Source organism: Trachurus japonicus, chromosome 19, assembly GCF_045865225.1.
Source record: "Trachurus japonicus isolate A0001 chromosome 19, Traja_1.0".
NCBI classification, from domain to species: Eukaryota; Metazoa; Chordata; class Actinopteri; order Carangiformes; family Carangidae; genus Trachurus; species Trachurus japonicus.
Window position 1 is genome coordinate 23,907,320 of NC_140925.1, and position 17,293 is coordinate 23,924,612.

Sequence of the window (17,293 nt, forward strand, 5' to 3'; positions counted from 1 at the left end):
ATAAGCACGCCAATCACTTCCAGTAACAGAGATTAAAAACCCTGTGTCTCAAATAACAGACAAACAAAAACCTTTGGTGCACTTTATCAACAGTCATGTTAAAGTGTTATTTCAAGTTTGCCTGAAGTTGAGGATGAAGAAACATGATTCCAATGGAGGTGATTTAATTATCTGCTCTGGTTTTGTTTGAGTATAGATTGTAGGATTAATGGGTAGGCCTACCTGGAAAGTCCTCCCACTGTCTGCTTTTGCTCCGGTCACTCTGCAGGTTTTATTCTTTCTCCTATGATTCAATACACATAGGCTCTATCTACATTCTGTGCCATCATGCTCAATCTCTGATCATGCCAGTGTAGAGAAATATAGAAGACTGAAAATGGCTTTTCTGCGGGTTAAAGGGATATTTCAATATTTTGGCTGCCATAATCCCTATAGTTTTAGGAGTAGGTTTGTTATCTTTAATTGTCAGTGCAAGCTGTTTTTAGATCGGCAGAGCAGAGATGCAAGCTGCTCAGCTTACGCTACGGAGGCTCATGGGATTTCCGGGCATTCTCTCAAAACCCATCAAATACACAATCCAACAACTCCAAAACGCTCTGGTGGACAAGTTGTGACCTGCACAATCACCCCGCTATAAGATAATAACAGAACGTTATGAGACAGAGTTGTTTTAGAGGTAAATTCATTGGTAAATGCAAAGCTGCCGATGCGCGTTCCCGTTGGGTGCAGTCGTTTTTTGGCAAGGAGTCTCTTTTCAGCACATCACCGGTTTAGCATTTACCTCGAAAACAACTCTGTCTCGTAATGTTCCATTATTATCTCATAGCGTGGTGAATGTGCAGGTCACAACTTGTCCACCAGAGCATTTTGGAGTTGGTGAATTGTGTATTTGATGAGTTTTGAGGGAAGGCCCGGAAATAGCTACCATTAGCCTCCGCGGCGTTAGCTGAGCAGCTCGCATCTCTGCCCGACCGATCTAAAAACAGCTTGCAGTGACAATTAAAGGTAACAAACCTACTCCTAAAACTACAGGGATTATGGCAATGGGCGAATTTGCCAAAATGTTGAAATATCCCTTTCATACATTGGCATCTATTCAACAATGAGTTTATATCCTTATTTTCTATCAATACTCAGTTTACAGGAAACCTGGCACTATTATGGGAAACTAGTGAAGCATTTGCTTAGAAGGTTATTACTGTAAATCATATTCAGTCAATAAGACATATTGTTGAAGACATGTAGCCTGTTACTGGCTGAAAATAAAGATAAAGAAAAGCCTACGTGTTGATTCTCCAACTCTGTTGTGAGAAATATCAGTGATAAGTTCAACTTGAGATATCCCTCTTACACAAGATAAGAGCAACATACATTTCTGCATGGATAGTATTGTTGCTGCCCTTCTCAACCAGATCAGATCATTCATTTTTCAGCTTTCTCTTTTCTTTTTGCACATTAATTCGAGTTGTTGCTCATCAGAGTTGAGGGTCTGCAGATAAAAGGTGTTGTTTGCCACACACCTTGTAAAATCTCTTAAGGCAGACATTTCTAATGTTGGAGAAAAATCATGAAACAAGGTGCAGTCAACTTTGCGTGTTAACTTCAACAACAAGTGAAATAAAACTGAAACTATTCTTTGTTCTCATGCATAGTTGGTACATGAATCATGATTCATTAGAACCTGAACAATGCACTCCTAGTTAGGACACAAACAATTCAATGTGAAGTATGCATGTGGAGTAAGACAATAATATTACATGACAGCAAGAAAAATAAATGTTCTGATGGTTTTCATTAGGTTGACCTTTGATGGTCAAATCTCTGGCCTCAAAATGATGGTCCACCCCAGCCTGCCTCCACAGTACAGTCAGTAAATGAAAAAACTAAACTAAACAAACCCTGCCTTTACACTAGAGACAGTGTTGTTTCACCTCGGATATCACTTTATGAACAACTGATAAATCATATTCACATTAAAGCAGAAGTAAGCGATCCGGTCGTTTTGACTAATGCTGCGTTCCAGGCAGGCTATTGAAACCGTAAATTACAGCTTCAAGTCACGACTTACGACTTTGTAGCGTTCCAGGCAACCCACTCGTGTTTTTCCGACCTGTTTTACCTGTGAAAGTCACTATAACGGCCACTCGTAACTTCCAACCCGTGAACTCGTACCAGATCGAACTGGTACGACTTCACAGGTCGGAAAAACACGAGTTACGGGTTGCCTTGAACGCACCATAACGTCTTGTCAGCCGATGGAGTTAGCAGCCCCCGCCCTCATCATGGATCTATTGGTCCTCGTCCCTACGTCACCACATTCAGGCGCATCCCTTGGCTGCACACACAGCCCTTCATGCCGTTCTCTCTCCTCATTGGATAAAACTTGTAGGATACAAGAAAAGTTTTCTCCTCGGCTTACAGCAGAGCAGAGTGACTGACAAACCCGTGTTTCGGTCCAAACACTCTATGTAAGTGATTGCTGTCGGAAGATATAACTATTTAAGACTTATATTAACACAAAAATATTGCTTACTTCTGCTTTAAGATGTAACAGATTATGTGCCAAGTAATGTGCCAATCCCAGTATTCTGCATATTCTCATAGGAATCTACCACACCTTCATTTGTCAAACTATAATAACATTAAGATGTCACTTTTGTCTGCCAAACCATAACAAAGCTTCTGCTGTGGTATTTCAAGTTCTATATTTAAAGTAACAATTGAATAAGAATTTCTCCAGAACATCCACAGTTAAAGCAGAAGTAAGCGGAATATTTGTGTTAATATAAGTCTTAAATCTTCCAACAGCAATCACTTACATAGAGTGTTTGGTCTGAAACACGGGTCTGTCAGTCACTCTGCTCTGCTGTAAGCCGAGGAGAAAACTTTCCTTGTATCCTACAACCTTTATCCAATGAGGAGAGAGAACGGCATAAAGGGGCAGTCCTCTCTGTGTGTGCAGCCAAGGGATGCGCGTGAATGTGGTGACGTAGGGACGAGGGCGGGGACTGCTAACTCCATCGGCTGACAAAAAGTTAGCCAAAACGACCGGATCGCTTACTTCTGCTTTAAGATTTCTGTCTCATACTGATGCGTGTCTACATCAAATATTTAAATTCATCATCAACACTTTTAAGCAGCAATCATTTGCTTTTATTATTTCAGTGTGGCTATAACTCAATGTAGAATTTAAATATAATTAAATCAAAACTGATAGTTAAACTAACAAGTCAACCAAACAGAACCACTTGTCAAACTGCATTCACAAGGCTAAAGAGATTGGGAATCATGTTGAATGATCTAGATCTGTCAGTACAACCTGACTCTATCACGTAACAGTTTAAATTTCTCAATTAATGAAGCTGAAAGCATATTTTAGATGAATATCTCAAAACATGCGGAAATAAAACTACACAATGTAGATGTCCCTGGGTGATAGAACCAACCCTGTACAAAAATATCCTAAAAATATCAAACATGTGGGACTGAAAGTGATAACTCCCAAAGAAAGAGCTAGTGACATGTCCCGAGAAATTAAGACTGAAGAGTAAAGTGTTGCAAAAATCAAGTTTTATGTTGGGTTTCTTCTTTCAGGAACTTTGGACAATATTATATGTTTGCTTTGTCTCTGTTTCCTGAACACAGTGGTAATGTTTCTTTTTTTATGTTAACACTGGAATGTTTGGCTCAGCTGTCACGCGGAAGCGATGAGATTTTAGCCATCAACGCTGATCAACCTGTAACTGGTCAAACAACAGATTTATGGGACTGTGCCAGCTCTGAGAGCCTTGATAAAGCCTTGTTGCAGCCCTGCTCTCTCATTTGGATCGATAACAAGAGATCAAAAGCATCACGTAAGAGCAGGTAATTAATGAATTTATCATTAAATGAAAATATGTGTTATAACTTCCCAAAAAATCTAATTAATTTAGAGATTCAGCTTATTAGAGAATAAGGGCTCACAATTGATTTAATCTAAATAGTATTTTTGTCAACAAATATTTTCATCTGACATAATAAATATCTTGATTCATTTATTGATTTATTTTTATTATCATGTACTACTACAAAAAAAGCATCATTTTTAAAAGGGCTTTTTTAATGTTGCAAACTTTGTACAAAGTTGTACTTCATTGTTCTTACATGAATAAGGATGTCTCATCTCTATGCAAATATTCTATACACTGGACATGTGATATTGATCATGCATTTTGCCATTAAAACATCCGTATGTGGCCTCTGAGCTTATATATTTGATCAGCGAGTTTGAATTTTGATACTCAGAAAATGGGACGTCAAATCATACTGCCTGTGCTCCTTCTGGGAATGCTAGGTAAGTAGTTCAATAAATCAAATCCAGTTGAATTCCATTCTTTGTGTTGATAGATTTACACAAATTCACAAAAAAACCTTTGTTCATTGAAGTCTGATTTTGTCCAAATAACACAGGTGTGGTGGCGTCTCAGCCTGGTAAGTTGTTGCTTTGATTACCTCTTATCAGGGGGCACAGACAGATTTTGGGGTGGAAATTCTGTATATAGGCTACAGTAAACACACACATATTGGTTTTTTTTTGTTAAAAAAGCTTTAGCTTTTTGTTTCTGTTTTGGCTGGAAGTGCTCATATTTTTTGTTTCAGTTGTCTGACAAAGTTAACAAATAGTTCACTCATTCTCCTCGACTACCGTATTTTACACCAGACAAACTTGTTAAGTATAAGGGAGGAATCTTTCCAGATCCATCAGGCTGTGTGGAGATGTTTGGATTGTGGCTTAATTTCACAACGGTGACAAATAATGCAGAGGTTTAGGTCTATCATTTGTCGTCACCAATGAAGGTAGGTCAATGAGAACTGCGGTGCTTGCCCTGCAGGTCTCTCAGCCTGCGCCTATTAACTGTGGCTGTAACAATGGAAGCTGAGAGGGGAGGGGCAGGGGTTTGTGGTATCTTGCATAATTTTATATTTCAAAGGTAGTTGTCAGACACTACAACACGCTTTTGGTTGAGAATTGATGCCAGGGATCGAATTTAAATTAAAAATTAAATAAGAAAAAGAAATCTTGCAAAGAGGGGACTTGCCTAGTCAGAGGCCAAAGAGCCAGGTGCTTGAGCACCACCTGACACTGAACTGAACATGTGCATACTTCTTAATTCTGTTCTGAGTTTAACTAAAATAATGTACTCATGTACAGTACATGCCTCTCTGTACTCACAATAGATCACAATTAACGTCTCGTTGAACAGTGGCATGCACAGACTTTTTGAAGGGCAGGGGCAAAAACAAAAGAAGGGCACGTACAGCGTGTCCTCGCCACTTTAGTGTGAATTTTGGCTCCCAAGAGGGCACTTTAGCATGTGTTTTTCAACAATTGGGGCACGAGGGTGGGACACAACTCTTCCAGTGACAACGCTCTGCCCAATCAGTGGAAGGCAGTCGGCTGACGTCACGTTTTAGTATCACTTCGACTCGCTTGGAACCATGGCTGAGGAGGTACTAAAATAGTACCTGGTACCAGGGCTAGTGGAAAAGCAAAAAAAAAAAACGGGTAGGGCCGTGCCGTGCCACAGTAGCCTCTGCTGGAAACCAAAAGTTGGTACCTGATTCTACAATGTTTTACTGCCCCCCTCTGGTTTCAGCTGGGGCCTGTTCTGAGGTGTATTTTGCTGCACTTGTCACAACCCAATTGTGCTTTTTTTAAATTTCCCAACTGTGCTATAATGGCATACTAAGACACCTTATGGTCACACTCAGCCAAGCTTATATCCACAAGGTTTTAATACTAATTTCAGTTTATCTTTTCTTCCATTTTTGAATATAAATTTTTTGTTGTTTCTAGGAAACCTCTACTCAATACATGGAACATCAAGCTCTCGATCAGATGATGGAAGTTCTCCCCAGATTACACTGCAGAGGCCTTTTGTTTACTTCGGACACTCATATAATCAGATTTATGTATGTAAAAAATAATTTTAGCAAACTACAACATCTATGTAAGGCTTTGTGGGGTATGTTTTAGAAGACTTTTTTCATCCACTGAGTAGCAAATTGCTCCCAACACAGGAATTATGCATTTTAAATATGAGTTTGGAATAAGTAAATGAAAAAAAGAATCAGAGAAGCTTATAGAGAAGCAATAGCAATAAATATCTCAATATTTAATTACATGCAATTGTACCAATGTATTCTTTTATTTTTTTAAGAACTGGTTGATGTGTTTTCAGGTGAATCACAATGGACATCTGACTTTCAATGCTCGATGGTATAGGTACACACCTGAGCAATTTCCAATGCATGGGCACAGAGATGTCATTGCTCCATTCTGGACAGATCTGGACAACAGAGAAAATGGCCAGGTTTTGTACAACCAATACACCAGTGGCAGTGTCCTCCAACAAGCTACACAGGACATTAATGCCTATTTTCCCGGGCTGCACTTTAGTGCCAACTGGGTGTTTGTTGCAACATGGTATCAGGTGGCCTACTATCCAACCACTGGCACAGTAAGTTTGCTTTTTTCAGTGGGGAAATACATAAAATGTATTGTGTGTGTCTGCTTGCTATATCAAAGTCAATTTTTTCCAGCAAACAACAGCCCAAGCAGTTTTGATCTCTGGTGGCCAGTATTCGTTCGTGCTAATGAACTATGGAATAATAGCCGCAACAAATCGCAATGTACAGGTGAGAAGTGTTTTTATGATGCCACAATATATTTAAATGTAGTTACTGCAATGCTAATATTATCGAAAACAGACATACATTTTTTTTTTTTTTACATTTTCATGTGATATGTGTTTCCAGGCTGGATATGATACAGTGAATTCTTCTCACCACTTCTCCATCCCTGGATCATTCGCTAGTAATGCAACAGGTCCTAACTCAGCTTTCCGCCTGAGCAGCAATGTCAATGTAGCCGGTCGCTGGGCCTTCCGCGTTGACCATGGATCAAGAGGCTGCAATTTCGGTGGTAGGAGCAGAACCAGATTACAATCACTTTTATTTAGACACTGATATTATGAGAGAGTGTGAATATGTGATTAACATGTCCCCAATGGCTTCAAAAGCCCTTTTGCTGAAAATAGCATTCATGTTTATGTATTAATGTCATAGTCTTTCAAATAACCTTTCTATTAATTTTCTTCCAAGGTGAATCTTTGCAGGTGGGAGACTCATTCTGGAGTGACAGTACCTGTGCACAGAAGTGCACCTGCACATCAGCAGGTCTGCGGTGTCACAGCCAACCCTGCTCCTTCGCCCAAATCTGCCGGCCAACTTCCTTTCAGTTCTCCTGTCAGACGGTGCAGAGACGCACTTGCACCATAAGTGGCGATCCACATTACTATACCTTCGATGGCAGAGTGTTTCACTTTCAGGGCACTTGCACATATGTTCTCTCTGAACAATGCGCTCGTGGGCTGCCCTACTATCGAGTAGAGGGCAAGAATGAGCACCGGGGTAACACTCGTGTTTCGTGGACAAGACTGGTCAAAGTGTACGTCTACAATGAAACTATTGAACTTGTGAAAGGACGTCGTGGTGCAGCAAAGGTTAGCAGTAACTCCACCTACTTAGAATAAGTTTCCAACATGTAGCCTACTGTTATTGTGTGTTGTTTTTTCACATCAACGTCTTTACTTCCTTCTGTGTTGACAGGTTGATGGAACCTTTCTAGCCACTCCATTTTCCCTCAGCAATGGAGCCATCCAGGTTTATGAGTCCGGTTTTTCTGTCATCATCAGTACTGCCTTTGGCTTGATGGTTTCCTACGACACAAATCATTACGTCAGGATCAGTGTGCCATTCACCTACCAAAATGCAACATGTGGCCTGTGTGGAAACTTCAACCACCGCCCACAAGATGACTTTCAAACTGTGCAAGGCGAGGTTGTGAGTTCTGATGTGGTTTTTGCTAACAGCTGGAAAGCAGCAGGGGATGATGAGCCTGGATGTGAGGTTCAGTGTGGAGGTCTGGACTGTGCTGCTTGCACTACCCATGCAAGAGTATTATATGGCAATGCTGACCACTGTGGTATCCTCCAGAGCACTTCTGGACCTTTTGCTGCTTGCCACCAACGACTCCCCCCCCAGAACTTTCTGGAGAGTTGTGTGTATGATCTTTGTGTAGGAGGAGGTCACCAGCCAATTCTGTGTCAAGCCCTTAATGTTTATGCAAGTCAGTGTCAACAGAATGGGGTCCAGCTGCCAAACTGGAGGAGTCCAGGCTTCTGTGGTATGTCTCTCTCTCGGTCATTCAATATTTCATGATATTACTTCAAACTGTCCTTCATGTCGGTGTCAATGTTGTTTGTTTTTGTCTAGAAATCCCTTGCCCAGCCAACAGCCACTTTGAGCCCCAAGGCTCAGGATGCCCAGCAACTTGTGTCAATCCCAATTCCACCCAAAACTGTCCTCTCCCTGCTCAGGAGAGCTGCATCTGCAACTCAGGCTACATCCTAAGTGCTGGGGTCTGCGTCCCTCAAGCTCAGTGTGGCTGCAGCTTTGAGGGCCGTTACTACCATTCTGGAGAAACTGTAATACTTGATGAGGACTGTGGGAGGCGCTGTCACTGCAGTCTTGGCTCCATGACCTGTCACTCACATGGCTGTGGTCCACTGGAATCATGCAGAGTTGAGGAGGGAGAAAGAGGATGCAGACCTAACAGCTATGAAACATGCTGGATAAAGGGCCCCGGGTCATATCAGACGTTTGATGGACTGACATACCAGTACCCTGGGGCCTGTCAACTGACTCTGGCCAAAGTGATGGGATTGTCTGAACACCCTCACTTTATGGTGACAGCAGAGAAAGTGCCCAGAGGCCAAAATGGTTTTGCCAGGTTCATAAGGTTTGAGGCAGAGGGAACACATATCGCCATTGAGATGGCAGAGAGCAGTACAGTTCAGGTAAGAGACTAAATTAATCTTGATGAAGACAAATGTGACTGTGTGGTGACACCACAGAGGGGGGCTTACTAAAACTTATTTCTCCCTTGGCATAATTTTTCCCCCCAAAATTTAATGATTCTCATATTATGTTTATGAAAAGTCTTGCTGTTCTAAAAATCTGACATCAGCTGTTTAAATTGGCCTTTAGGTTAATGGTCAACAGACCAGGCTTCCATTCAGCTCAGCATCCAACCGAATCCAAGTCTACCACAGCAGCATTCACAGTATCATCCTTCGTACCGCCTTCGGTGTCACTGTGCAGACAGTTTGGCCTCACTTTGTACGTATCACTGCGCCTGGTATCTACAATGCTTCACTGGGTGGACTCTGCGGTAACTACAACGGTCACTCTCATGATGACTTCCGCACACCCAATGGCATCCTGGTCAACAGCTCACAGGTCTTTGGGGACAGCTGGCGAGATGGCTCCCTCAATGCACGCTGTGTGGAACGTGTCAGTCAAAATCCTGCAACAAATGGCAATTCTAGTCAGCAATGCAGCATTATTGCCTCTCCACATGGGCCGTTTAACCAGTGTTTGGCCATGGTGGACCCACAGCAGCATGTGAGTGCCTGCATGGAGATTGTTGCAACCTCTACAGATCCAGCGTCAGCACTCTGTGAGGTCCTACGAGACTATGCACTAATGTGTCAACTGAAGGGTGTAGCTCTGGGAGACTGGAGGAATACAACTGGCTGTGGTAAGAACCTTTCCTCCTTTTGATTGAGGTTGGATGCTATCAAATGCTATGAAATTACCTTTTTGTTTCAACCTTGTTTGTCCTTCTTTAGAGCACACCTGCCCATCAAACAGCCATTATGAACTCTGTGGAACCACTTGTCCATCCACCTGCCCCAGCCTTTCCTTTCCCTTCTCCTGTGACAGTTCGTGCCATGATGGGTGCCAGTGTGATGATGGGTTTGCCCTCAATGGCAACCAGTGCGTACTGCCAACATCTTGTGGATGCCATCATGGAGGACGCTATCGGCAAAGTGGCGAACAGTTCTGGGATGGTGAGGAATGTCAGAGCTTTTGCACCTGTAATGGCACAACTGCAGCCGTCCACTGTAATCCCAGCTCCTGTGGTCCCCAAGAGTCCTGCCGGGTGGTGGGGGGTGAGTTTGGATGCCATTCGAACCCTCATGGCACCTGCTCTGCCTCTGGAGACCCCCACTACCTCACCTTTGACCAAAAAGCCTATGACTTCCAGGGAACATGCCGGTATGTTCTGGCGACCCTTTGTAATGACACAAATGGACTTCCCCTGTTTTCAGTGGAAGCTAAGAACGAGCCGTGGTTTGGGTTGCCAGTTTCAATCACGGCTGAAGTTTTTGTGAATGTGTCAGGATACAGATTGCGTGTGTCCAGAGACAACAGGGGTATGGCAGAGGTGAGTCGAAACATTTCTTCACCATCACTACCATTACATTACCAAGACAGGCTTAACACATGTCTGAGATAGTTAAGAAACAGTGTTTCCATTATAGAACTGCTAAGTAAATTAGACTTTGGTTATAGTATATTTTGAATCTTTTCATGTGGGATTGTGTGAGACAGTTACTGCGGTGGCCGAGAACCGCCGTCGCTGCAAATAAAAAGAAATGCCAGGATGCAAATAATAAAAAAGTTAAATAATTTACTGTATAATAATGTTGGTACATTGCTTGCAGTGAATTCTTCAAACTCCCACTTAGGGAAGCTGACTAATACAAGAAAAAAAACTATCCCTTTGAGGGGTCTTTGTTAAAATGTGCCTATGTTATCAGTCAATATATTTTCAACTGAATTAAGCTCTCACATATCAATGTTGCTATCAACCACAAAAATACTGAATCATTCTGTACAAATAAAATGTTCTTGTTCCTCCAATTTTGTCTTTCCAATCATGTAGGTGAACGGAATAACTACAAATTTACCAGTTCTCTTGAATGGAAATGTGTCCATCTTTGCAAGTGGACCTCAGACATTTATCACTACTGACTTTGGCCTGAGAGTCACGTATGATGGATCAAGTACAGTGTCCATCTTTGTGCCATCAAATTACAGGTATTTTCTAGTCACCATTTTGATGTCACACAGTCTTGCGAAGTTGCAAAGTATAAACCAAGACTATCTGATTGATCTTTCCATTACAGAGGACAGACTTGTGGACTTTGTGGAAACTTCAATGGCAATCCAAGTGACGACTTCAGCACCCCATCTGGAGCAATAGTCACCTCTCCAGATCAGTTTGGAGCAGCTTGGAAGGTAGAGGGCAACGACACCTGCAGCGATGGGTGTGGTTCCTCCTGCCCACAGTGTGCTGATGAGCAACCTGCCAGAGCTCAATGTCAGGTGATCAGAGCAGCTGACGGTCCCTTCAGTTTCTGCCGTGAGCAGGTGGACCCAACACCATACTTTAATGACTGTGTGTTTGATGTTTGTCTGTCTGGAAATGGGGGCCAAGATCTTCTGTGCAGGGCCATCCAGACATATGTCAGTGCCTGTCAATCTGCCAATGTTCAAATCTACCCCTGGAGACAGAACACCACCTGCAGTAAGTCAGCTGGTCAATGCCGTGTTGATCAGTTACAAACAGGTTTATTGACTGAAACACTTGGCATTAACCATTTTATCTTCTCATTCATTTAGGACTGGACTGTCCAGCCAACAGCCATTATGAACTGTGTGGTACTGACTGTGGCCACACTTGTGCCAGCAGCATTGATGCCACCTGTGAGCAAGTTTGCTCTGAGGGATGTTTCTGTGATGAGGGATTCCTCAGGAGTGGGACAACATGTGTCCCTGTGGAAAGCTGTGGCTGCCTGTATGATGGCTTCTACTATAATGTAAGTCAAATAACGAGCGTTTAGTAGAACACCACATGTATGCTTGAAAATCCATCTCACTGTTTCTGAATAATGCAAGAATTTCAGTCTTGGCAAATATTTACGTTTGGTCAAAAACTACATATCTTCTGCCCATGATCATCATTATAGACTTATTTCCCAATCCTGAAATAAGACAACCAAAGCAATACTATAATAGTGGTTTGGCATATCAGACTACTTAAACCTGTGAAAGGTGGTTCAGCACCTGGAAAAAAAAACAATTGCTACTTTAAAGGGATAGTTCACCCAAAATTCAAATTGCACTCATTATCTACTCACCCTCATGTCGACTAAGGGCTGGGAGTTTCAGAGTTATCCGTGGCTTCTCTGAGTTACAGGGGGTCTCGGCGTAGCAGTGCATGTCCATATAACGGTTGCAAATAGATACCACTTTTCTTCGTAACAAAAAGACACACCAAAAAACATCCAAATACCTCCATGCTGTTCGTATGTAATGTCAGTCTTGTATTGAAGTCCCAAAATGCAAAATTGTTCAGAAAAAAGTAAATAAGTCTATATTTCAAGCTTGTTTGTAGCGGGAGCTCCTCTTCCTGGTTCGTCCAAATTGGACGGACCAGGAAGAGGACGGACCCTTAGTCGACATGAGGGTGAGTAGATAATGAGTGAAATTTGAATTTTGGGTGAACTATCCCTTTAAATGATTAAAGAGAAACACCACAATGCATATTTATTTTTTCCAGTTATCCACAGTAACTCTGGTTTTAGTTTGATGTTCTTTCTTTTAAATACAATAATTTCATTGAATTTTTTGCTCTTAGTATTATTATGCCAACAGCTTATTACCCTCAGTGACATGAAGTGACTTTTTCAGAACAATCAATATTGTAATCTTTTATTCATCCATCTTTCACGTGCTCCAGGCTGGGGAGTCCTTCTGGACAGACGGCTGCTCCCAGCGATGTGATTGTCACGCCCCCAATGACCTGCGCTGCGTTGATGTATCTTGCACCTCTACCCAAGAGTGCAGCATCAGAAATGGCCAACTGGGCTGTTTTGATGCACTGTCTACCTGCACCGTGTGGGGGGACCCACACTACATCACCTTTGATGGGGCGCTGGCTCATTTCCAGGGCACATGCTCTTACATCATCACTGAGAGTGTGAGCCATGGTGCCAGTGAGATCCAGTTTCAAGTAGTAGCCACCAATAATCACCGTGGCAACAACCATGTGTCGTTTGTATCAGCAGTGGATGTATACCTCTCAAATCAAACAGAGAGTGTGCACATAAGGATTGGACCAAACAAAAGAGTAACGGTAAAGACAATGACTGTCTGCTGTAACAACAAGTAACAACATGGTAACAACAAGTGCCTTCTCACTCTTTGTAACTCTCACCTATAATATCTCACCCCGTCAGGTAAATGGGAGCATGGTGTCTCTTCCCACCACGACACGCACCTTAGCTCAGGTGGAACGGCACGGAAGCTACATAGTGGTGGATGCTGTTAACCTGATTGTCCAGTTTGATGGCCGCAGTACCTTACTGGTCAGACTCGGCCAACACTGTCGGAACAGAGTTACTGGGATGTGTGGGAACTTCAACAGTGATCCTGCAGATGACAAAGTGCTACCTAATGGTACACTGGCACAAAATGACAATGAGTTTGGACACAGCTGGAAGGCACCCACAAGCCAACCAGGGTGAGTTGAGTCTTCTCAAAATACTGAAAACCTTTCAAGACATACTGCAAAGTTTTCTTAGGCTTCATCATCACATGCTTTTAAAACACATTTCACGAACCACATCTTGAACTCCATAACCGTGGTGCATTTTCAATTATCCACATCCAAAGGTCCTTTGAGAACAGTGTGGCAATGTAAACAGAGTTCAAGTCGCCCCAAGTGTTAACTGTTTAATGTCTTTTCCAGATGTGGTTCCACAGATGAGGATAGTGGTGGATTGGACAGCTGCACCTTTATGGAAGAATACTCTGGGCTCTGCAGTGTGATCACCAACACCAGTGGCCCATTCAGTGACTGCCACTTGCACTCGGATCCGCAGCCATTTTTCACTTCCTGTGTCTATGATCTCTGCCTCTACACACCAGCCAATGGCATGCTGTGTTCTGCTATCTCAGCCTATGAGAGATCATGCTCAGTCCTGGGGTTGAACATCTCTGACTGGCGCTCAGCTTTACATTGTGGTATTTGTGCACCGCACTAATGGTCAAAATAATAAATCAGGAAAACGTTAATAGAGCTAGCCATTTATCGTATGTTTACTCATTTCATTTTCATGACTCCCCCCTCTCTACAGCTGAGACTGACCCCTGTGAAGAACTGAACTGCACAGAGAATGAGTGGTGTGGGGAGAAGGACGGTGTGTACGGCTGCTTCTGTGATGAACGCCACCATCGGCCCAACAATGAGAGCTATGGTGAGGACAACTTGATTTCTTAGGTTTAGGGTATCACTGAAGTGACAATGCTGATGTAAAATGTTGATTAATGGGTTTTTGGAATTAATTTCCATCTTCCTCTTATAGACTCATCCATCACTTGTGCCAGTAGTGTGGGCACCATGTCTGTTTCACGCTGCCAGCTGTTTGAAGCTGGCTTCCACTCTCGCGCCCTCCATCTCCAAGAAGACTCCTGCAAAGGCACGCTCCAGGACGGACGACTGCTGTTCCACTTTAACAATGATGACCAGATCTGTGGGACACTTCTCAGAGTACAGTCCATTAAATCATAACATCATCAGAGCTTTCAGAATAAGATTTAAGATGATGAAGTCATGACCATCTTTGTCTTTTCAATTTTCAGAGCAATGGAACCCATTTCATCTATGAGAACGTGATCCAGGGTGACGTGGACCCTCATGACGGTCTAATCAGCCGCCAAAGGAACATCCACCTGCGTTTCTGCTGTGAATACCCTCTGACTCAAGCTGTGTCTATGTCTGTGGGCATCAACCCTGTGGAGAGGTGACTAAACCATCTCCTTTATATGCTTTATTTCACCAATTCCATTACTCAATAATATTTGCTAACCATACTAGATCTAAATTCTCACGTTCCATCTCAAGTGAAGTCCCATTACTGCATGTGTTGTATTTTCTCAGCATTGTGAGGAAGAAGCTTCCATCTGGCCGTGGACAGTATCATGTAAGAATGATCCCCTACCAGGACGCTGGCTTCCACTTCCCACTGAGCAGTGACAGCAACATAGAAATGGAAATAGACCAGAGGTTGTATGTGGAGCTGCGGGCAGAAGGAATCGATGGACGACAGATCGCCACCGTTCTGGACTCTTGTTGGGCTACGCCAGTCAACAATGTGAACTACCCTGTCCACTGGGATCTCATCACTGCAGAGTAAATGAGCTGCTGCGACTTCACTTTGTCTTCTGACCCAAAGTCTGAAAAACAGATCATTACAATGTATCTTCCACCACCTGCCCTGTCCTCTAGGTGTCCTAATCCAGCAGATGGTACAGTAGAACTGGTTCAGAACGGCATCTCCACTGTGGCCAGATTCTCCTTCAGGATGTTCACCTTCACCAACTTCTCATCCATCTACCTGCACTGCCAGGTCCACCTGTGTCTTCTGAGAAACAACAACTGCACAGCTGTATGTAACCACTTTGTGTGTGTGTTTTAGTTTTATGAAAAAAAACAAAAAAACAAAAAAAAAACAATAGGTTATCAACAGATGCATCAGTATAAGTCCCTCATGTTGTTTTCCTGCAGCACTGCTTCCCGGGTCACCACAGACGAGTTGAGAGGGATGTATCCTATCATGACACCTCCTACATCTCACTAGGACCACTAGTGCTGAACCCAAACAGTGGTAATACGTCTTTGCATATGTGTATATACTGTATGTGTGTGTGTGGGTGTGTGGCAGAGAATTAACAAGAATTACCACAAACAAACTAATGATGTGTATAGTATATAATTTTGTAATGACATACAGCTTGTTCAGTCCATCTTTTATAAACCTTACTTCTCCTCTTGCAGGTCAAATGATGCGACAAAGCAGCGCTCCAGGCCAGATCAGCTCCCAGGCGACCCCCCTGCTAGTCAGTCTGCTCTTCAGTCTGCTGACCGCCATAACTCTGGTCTGAGGAGAACAAAGATGATTCAGACATACATCAGAAGTCAACATGTTACATACAGTATGCTTTTATATTGTATTCTGTGTGAGAGGTACTGTCCCTGGTGATTTGTATTAGTAGTAAGTAATTTTGCTTTACAGCAGCAGGGGGCATCAGTGTCCACCTTTGAAATCTCTTCTTCTGAATTACTGTGTTTGATATAATAAATGAAATCATTAGTTTATTTGTGGTAATTATCTGCTATATAAGTCATCATGTAGCCTATGGTGATAGGTAAAACTATAGATTCACATATTCACACAAGGGGTATGTAAATAATTAGTTTCCTACTAAGTTCTGTACCTAGAACTTTTAAAATCATCAGTAATCAATAATAGTTAGGTATCTTTCCTTTTATTCTCTGTCTGTAATCATTATGTGTGTTTGGGCAAATACCATGTGTTGAGAGATTCTTCTGGAAATGATCATGTGTTAAGAACTTTATTTGAAAATATATATTTTTTTATTCAATAAAAACAGAGAGAAAGAATCTCGCATTTTAAATCTCCAACCTTGTTTTATTCAGGAATGGTAATGGTGCATAGATGAGAGAGTTATACATAACAGACTTTTGACAAGTCTTGTGGTATTTTGTCTCTCCAACATTAGAGGGCAATATTAGATCAGATGCTGAATACATATGTTGACCTCTGCTCACCTTCTTGTTTTCACTATGATATTTATCAGTTGGATCATCAGGGCTTTTTACAGTGATGTTAACTATCAGGGTGGCATGGTGGTGCAGTGGTTATCACTCTTGTCACTCAGCAAGAAGAGTGCTGGGATTGATTCCTGGGCCTCTGTAATTATCATTAATTATGATGTTTAATGTAGATGACCTAATGACTCCAGTGTTGGTTTGTATTTTTGTCTTTCTGCTGCTTTATCTTTTTTCTTTATCTTTAATCAAAACACCTTTCCTTGAAATTGCATTAGAAGTATTTAGAAAGTAGATGAGCGAAAAACGCTCTGCTATCACAATATGTTCTGGACAGGAAACATACTGTAACAGTAAATGTTACAATAACCACAATCCAAAGCATGAATACAAGATGGTTCTCATTTGACATGAAAGAACCTGTCAGTCATACAACAGGTCAGGTTTCTTTCTTTTGTCCTGAACCTCCTTTGTTGGTCCGAGTGTGGAGACCGACACAGTCGATATTTCCCGTGTTCTCTTTAGGGTGAAATTCATCATTGTCAGTTAGTATGTCCTCAGCAGTATGGGATCAAACCTTCAGTAGACATAACACCACTTACCACACACCCACAACATGTAATTTGTCATTGGTGCAATAGTACAGTATAGACACTTCAAAGTAAGTCCAATACCACATGAGGAAATACACAGACTCTCCACGGC

At 42.2% G+C, this 17,293-nt stretch overlaps 1 protein-coding gene across 1 annotated transcript; it reads left to right on the forward strand.

Annotated features, from left to right (window-relative positions):
• Positions 1-4,272: 4,272 nt before the first annotated feature.
• On the forward strand, positions 4,273-16,390 carry LOC146968140 (alpha-tectorin). The gene is made up of 24 exons (XM_085760755.1): positions 4,273-4,333; positions 4,450-4,470; positions 5,837-5,952; positions 6,222-6,500; positions 6,583-6,678; positions 6,799-6,964; positions 7,144-7,544; positions 7,651-8,227; positions 8,317-8,900; positions 9,091-9,643; positions 9,735-10,333; positions 10,835-10,989; positions 11,079-11,479; positions 11,575-11,771; positions 12,695-13,090; positions 13,194-13,477; positions 13,706-13,980; positions 14,094-14,213; positions 14,322-14,506; positions 14,599-14,759; positions 14,897-15,148; positions 15,245-15,404; positions 15,524-15,623; positions 15,794-16,390. The coding sequence occupies exons 1-24, from the start codon at positions 4,288-4,290 to the stop codon at positions 15,898-15,900; spliced, it is 6,231 nt and encodes a 2,076-aa protein (XP_085616881.1). The 5' UTR covers positions 4,273-4,287; the 3' UTR covers positions 15,901-16,390.
• The last annotated feature ends 903 nt before the right edge of the window (positions 16,391-17,293 follow it).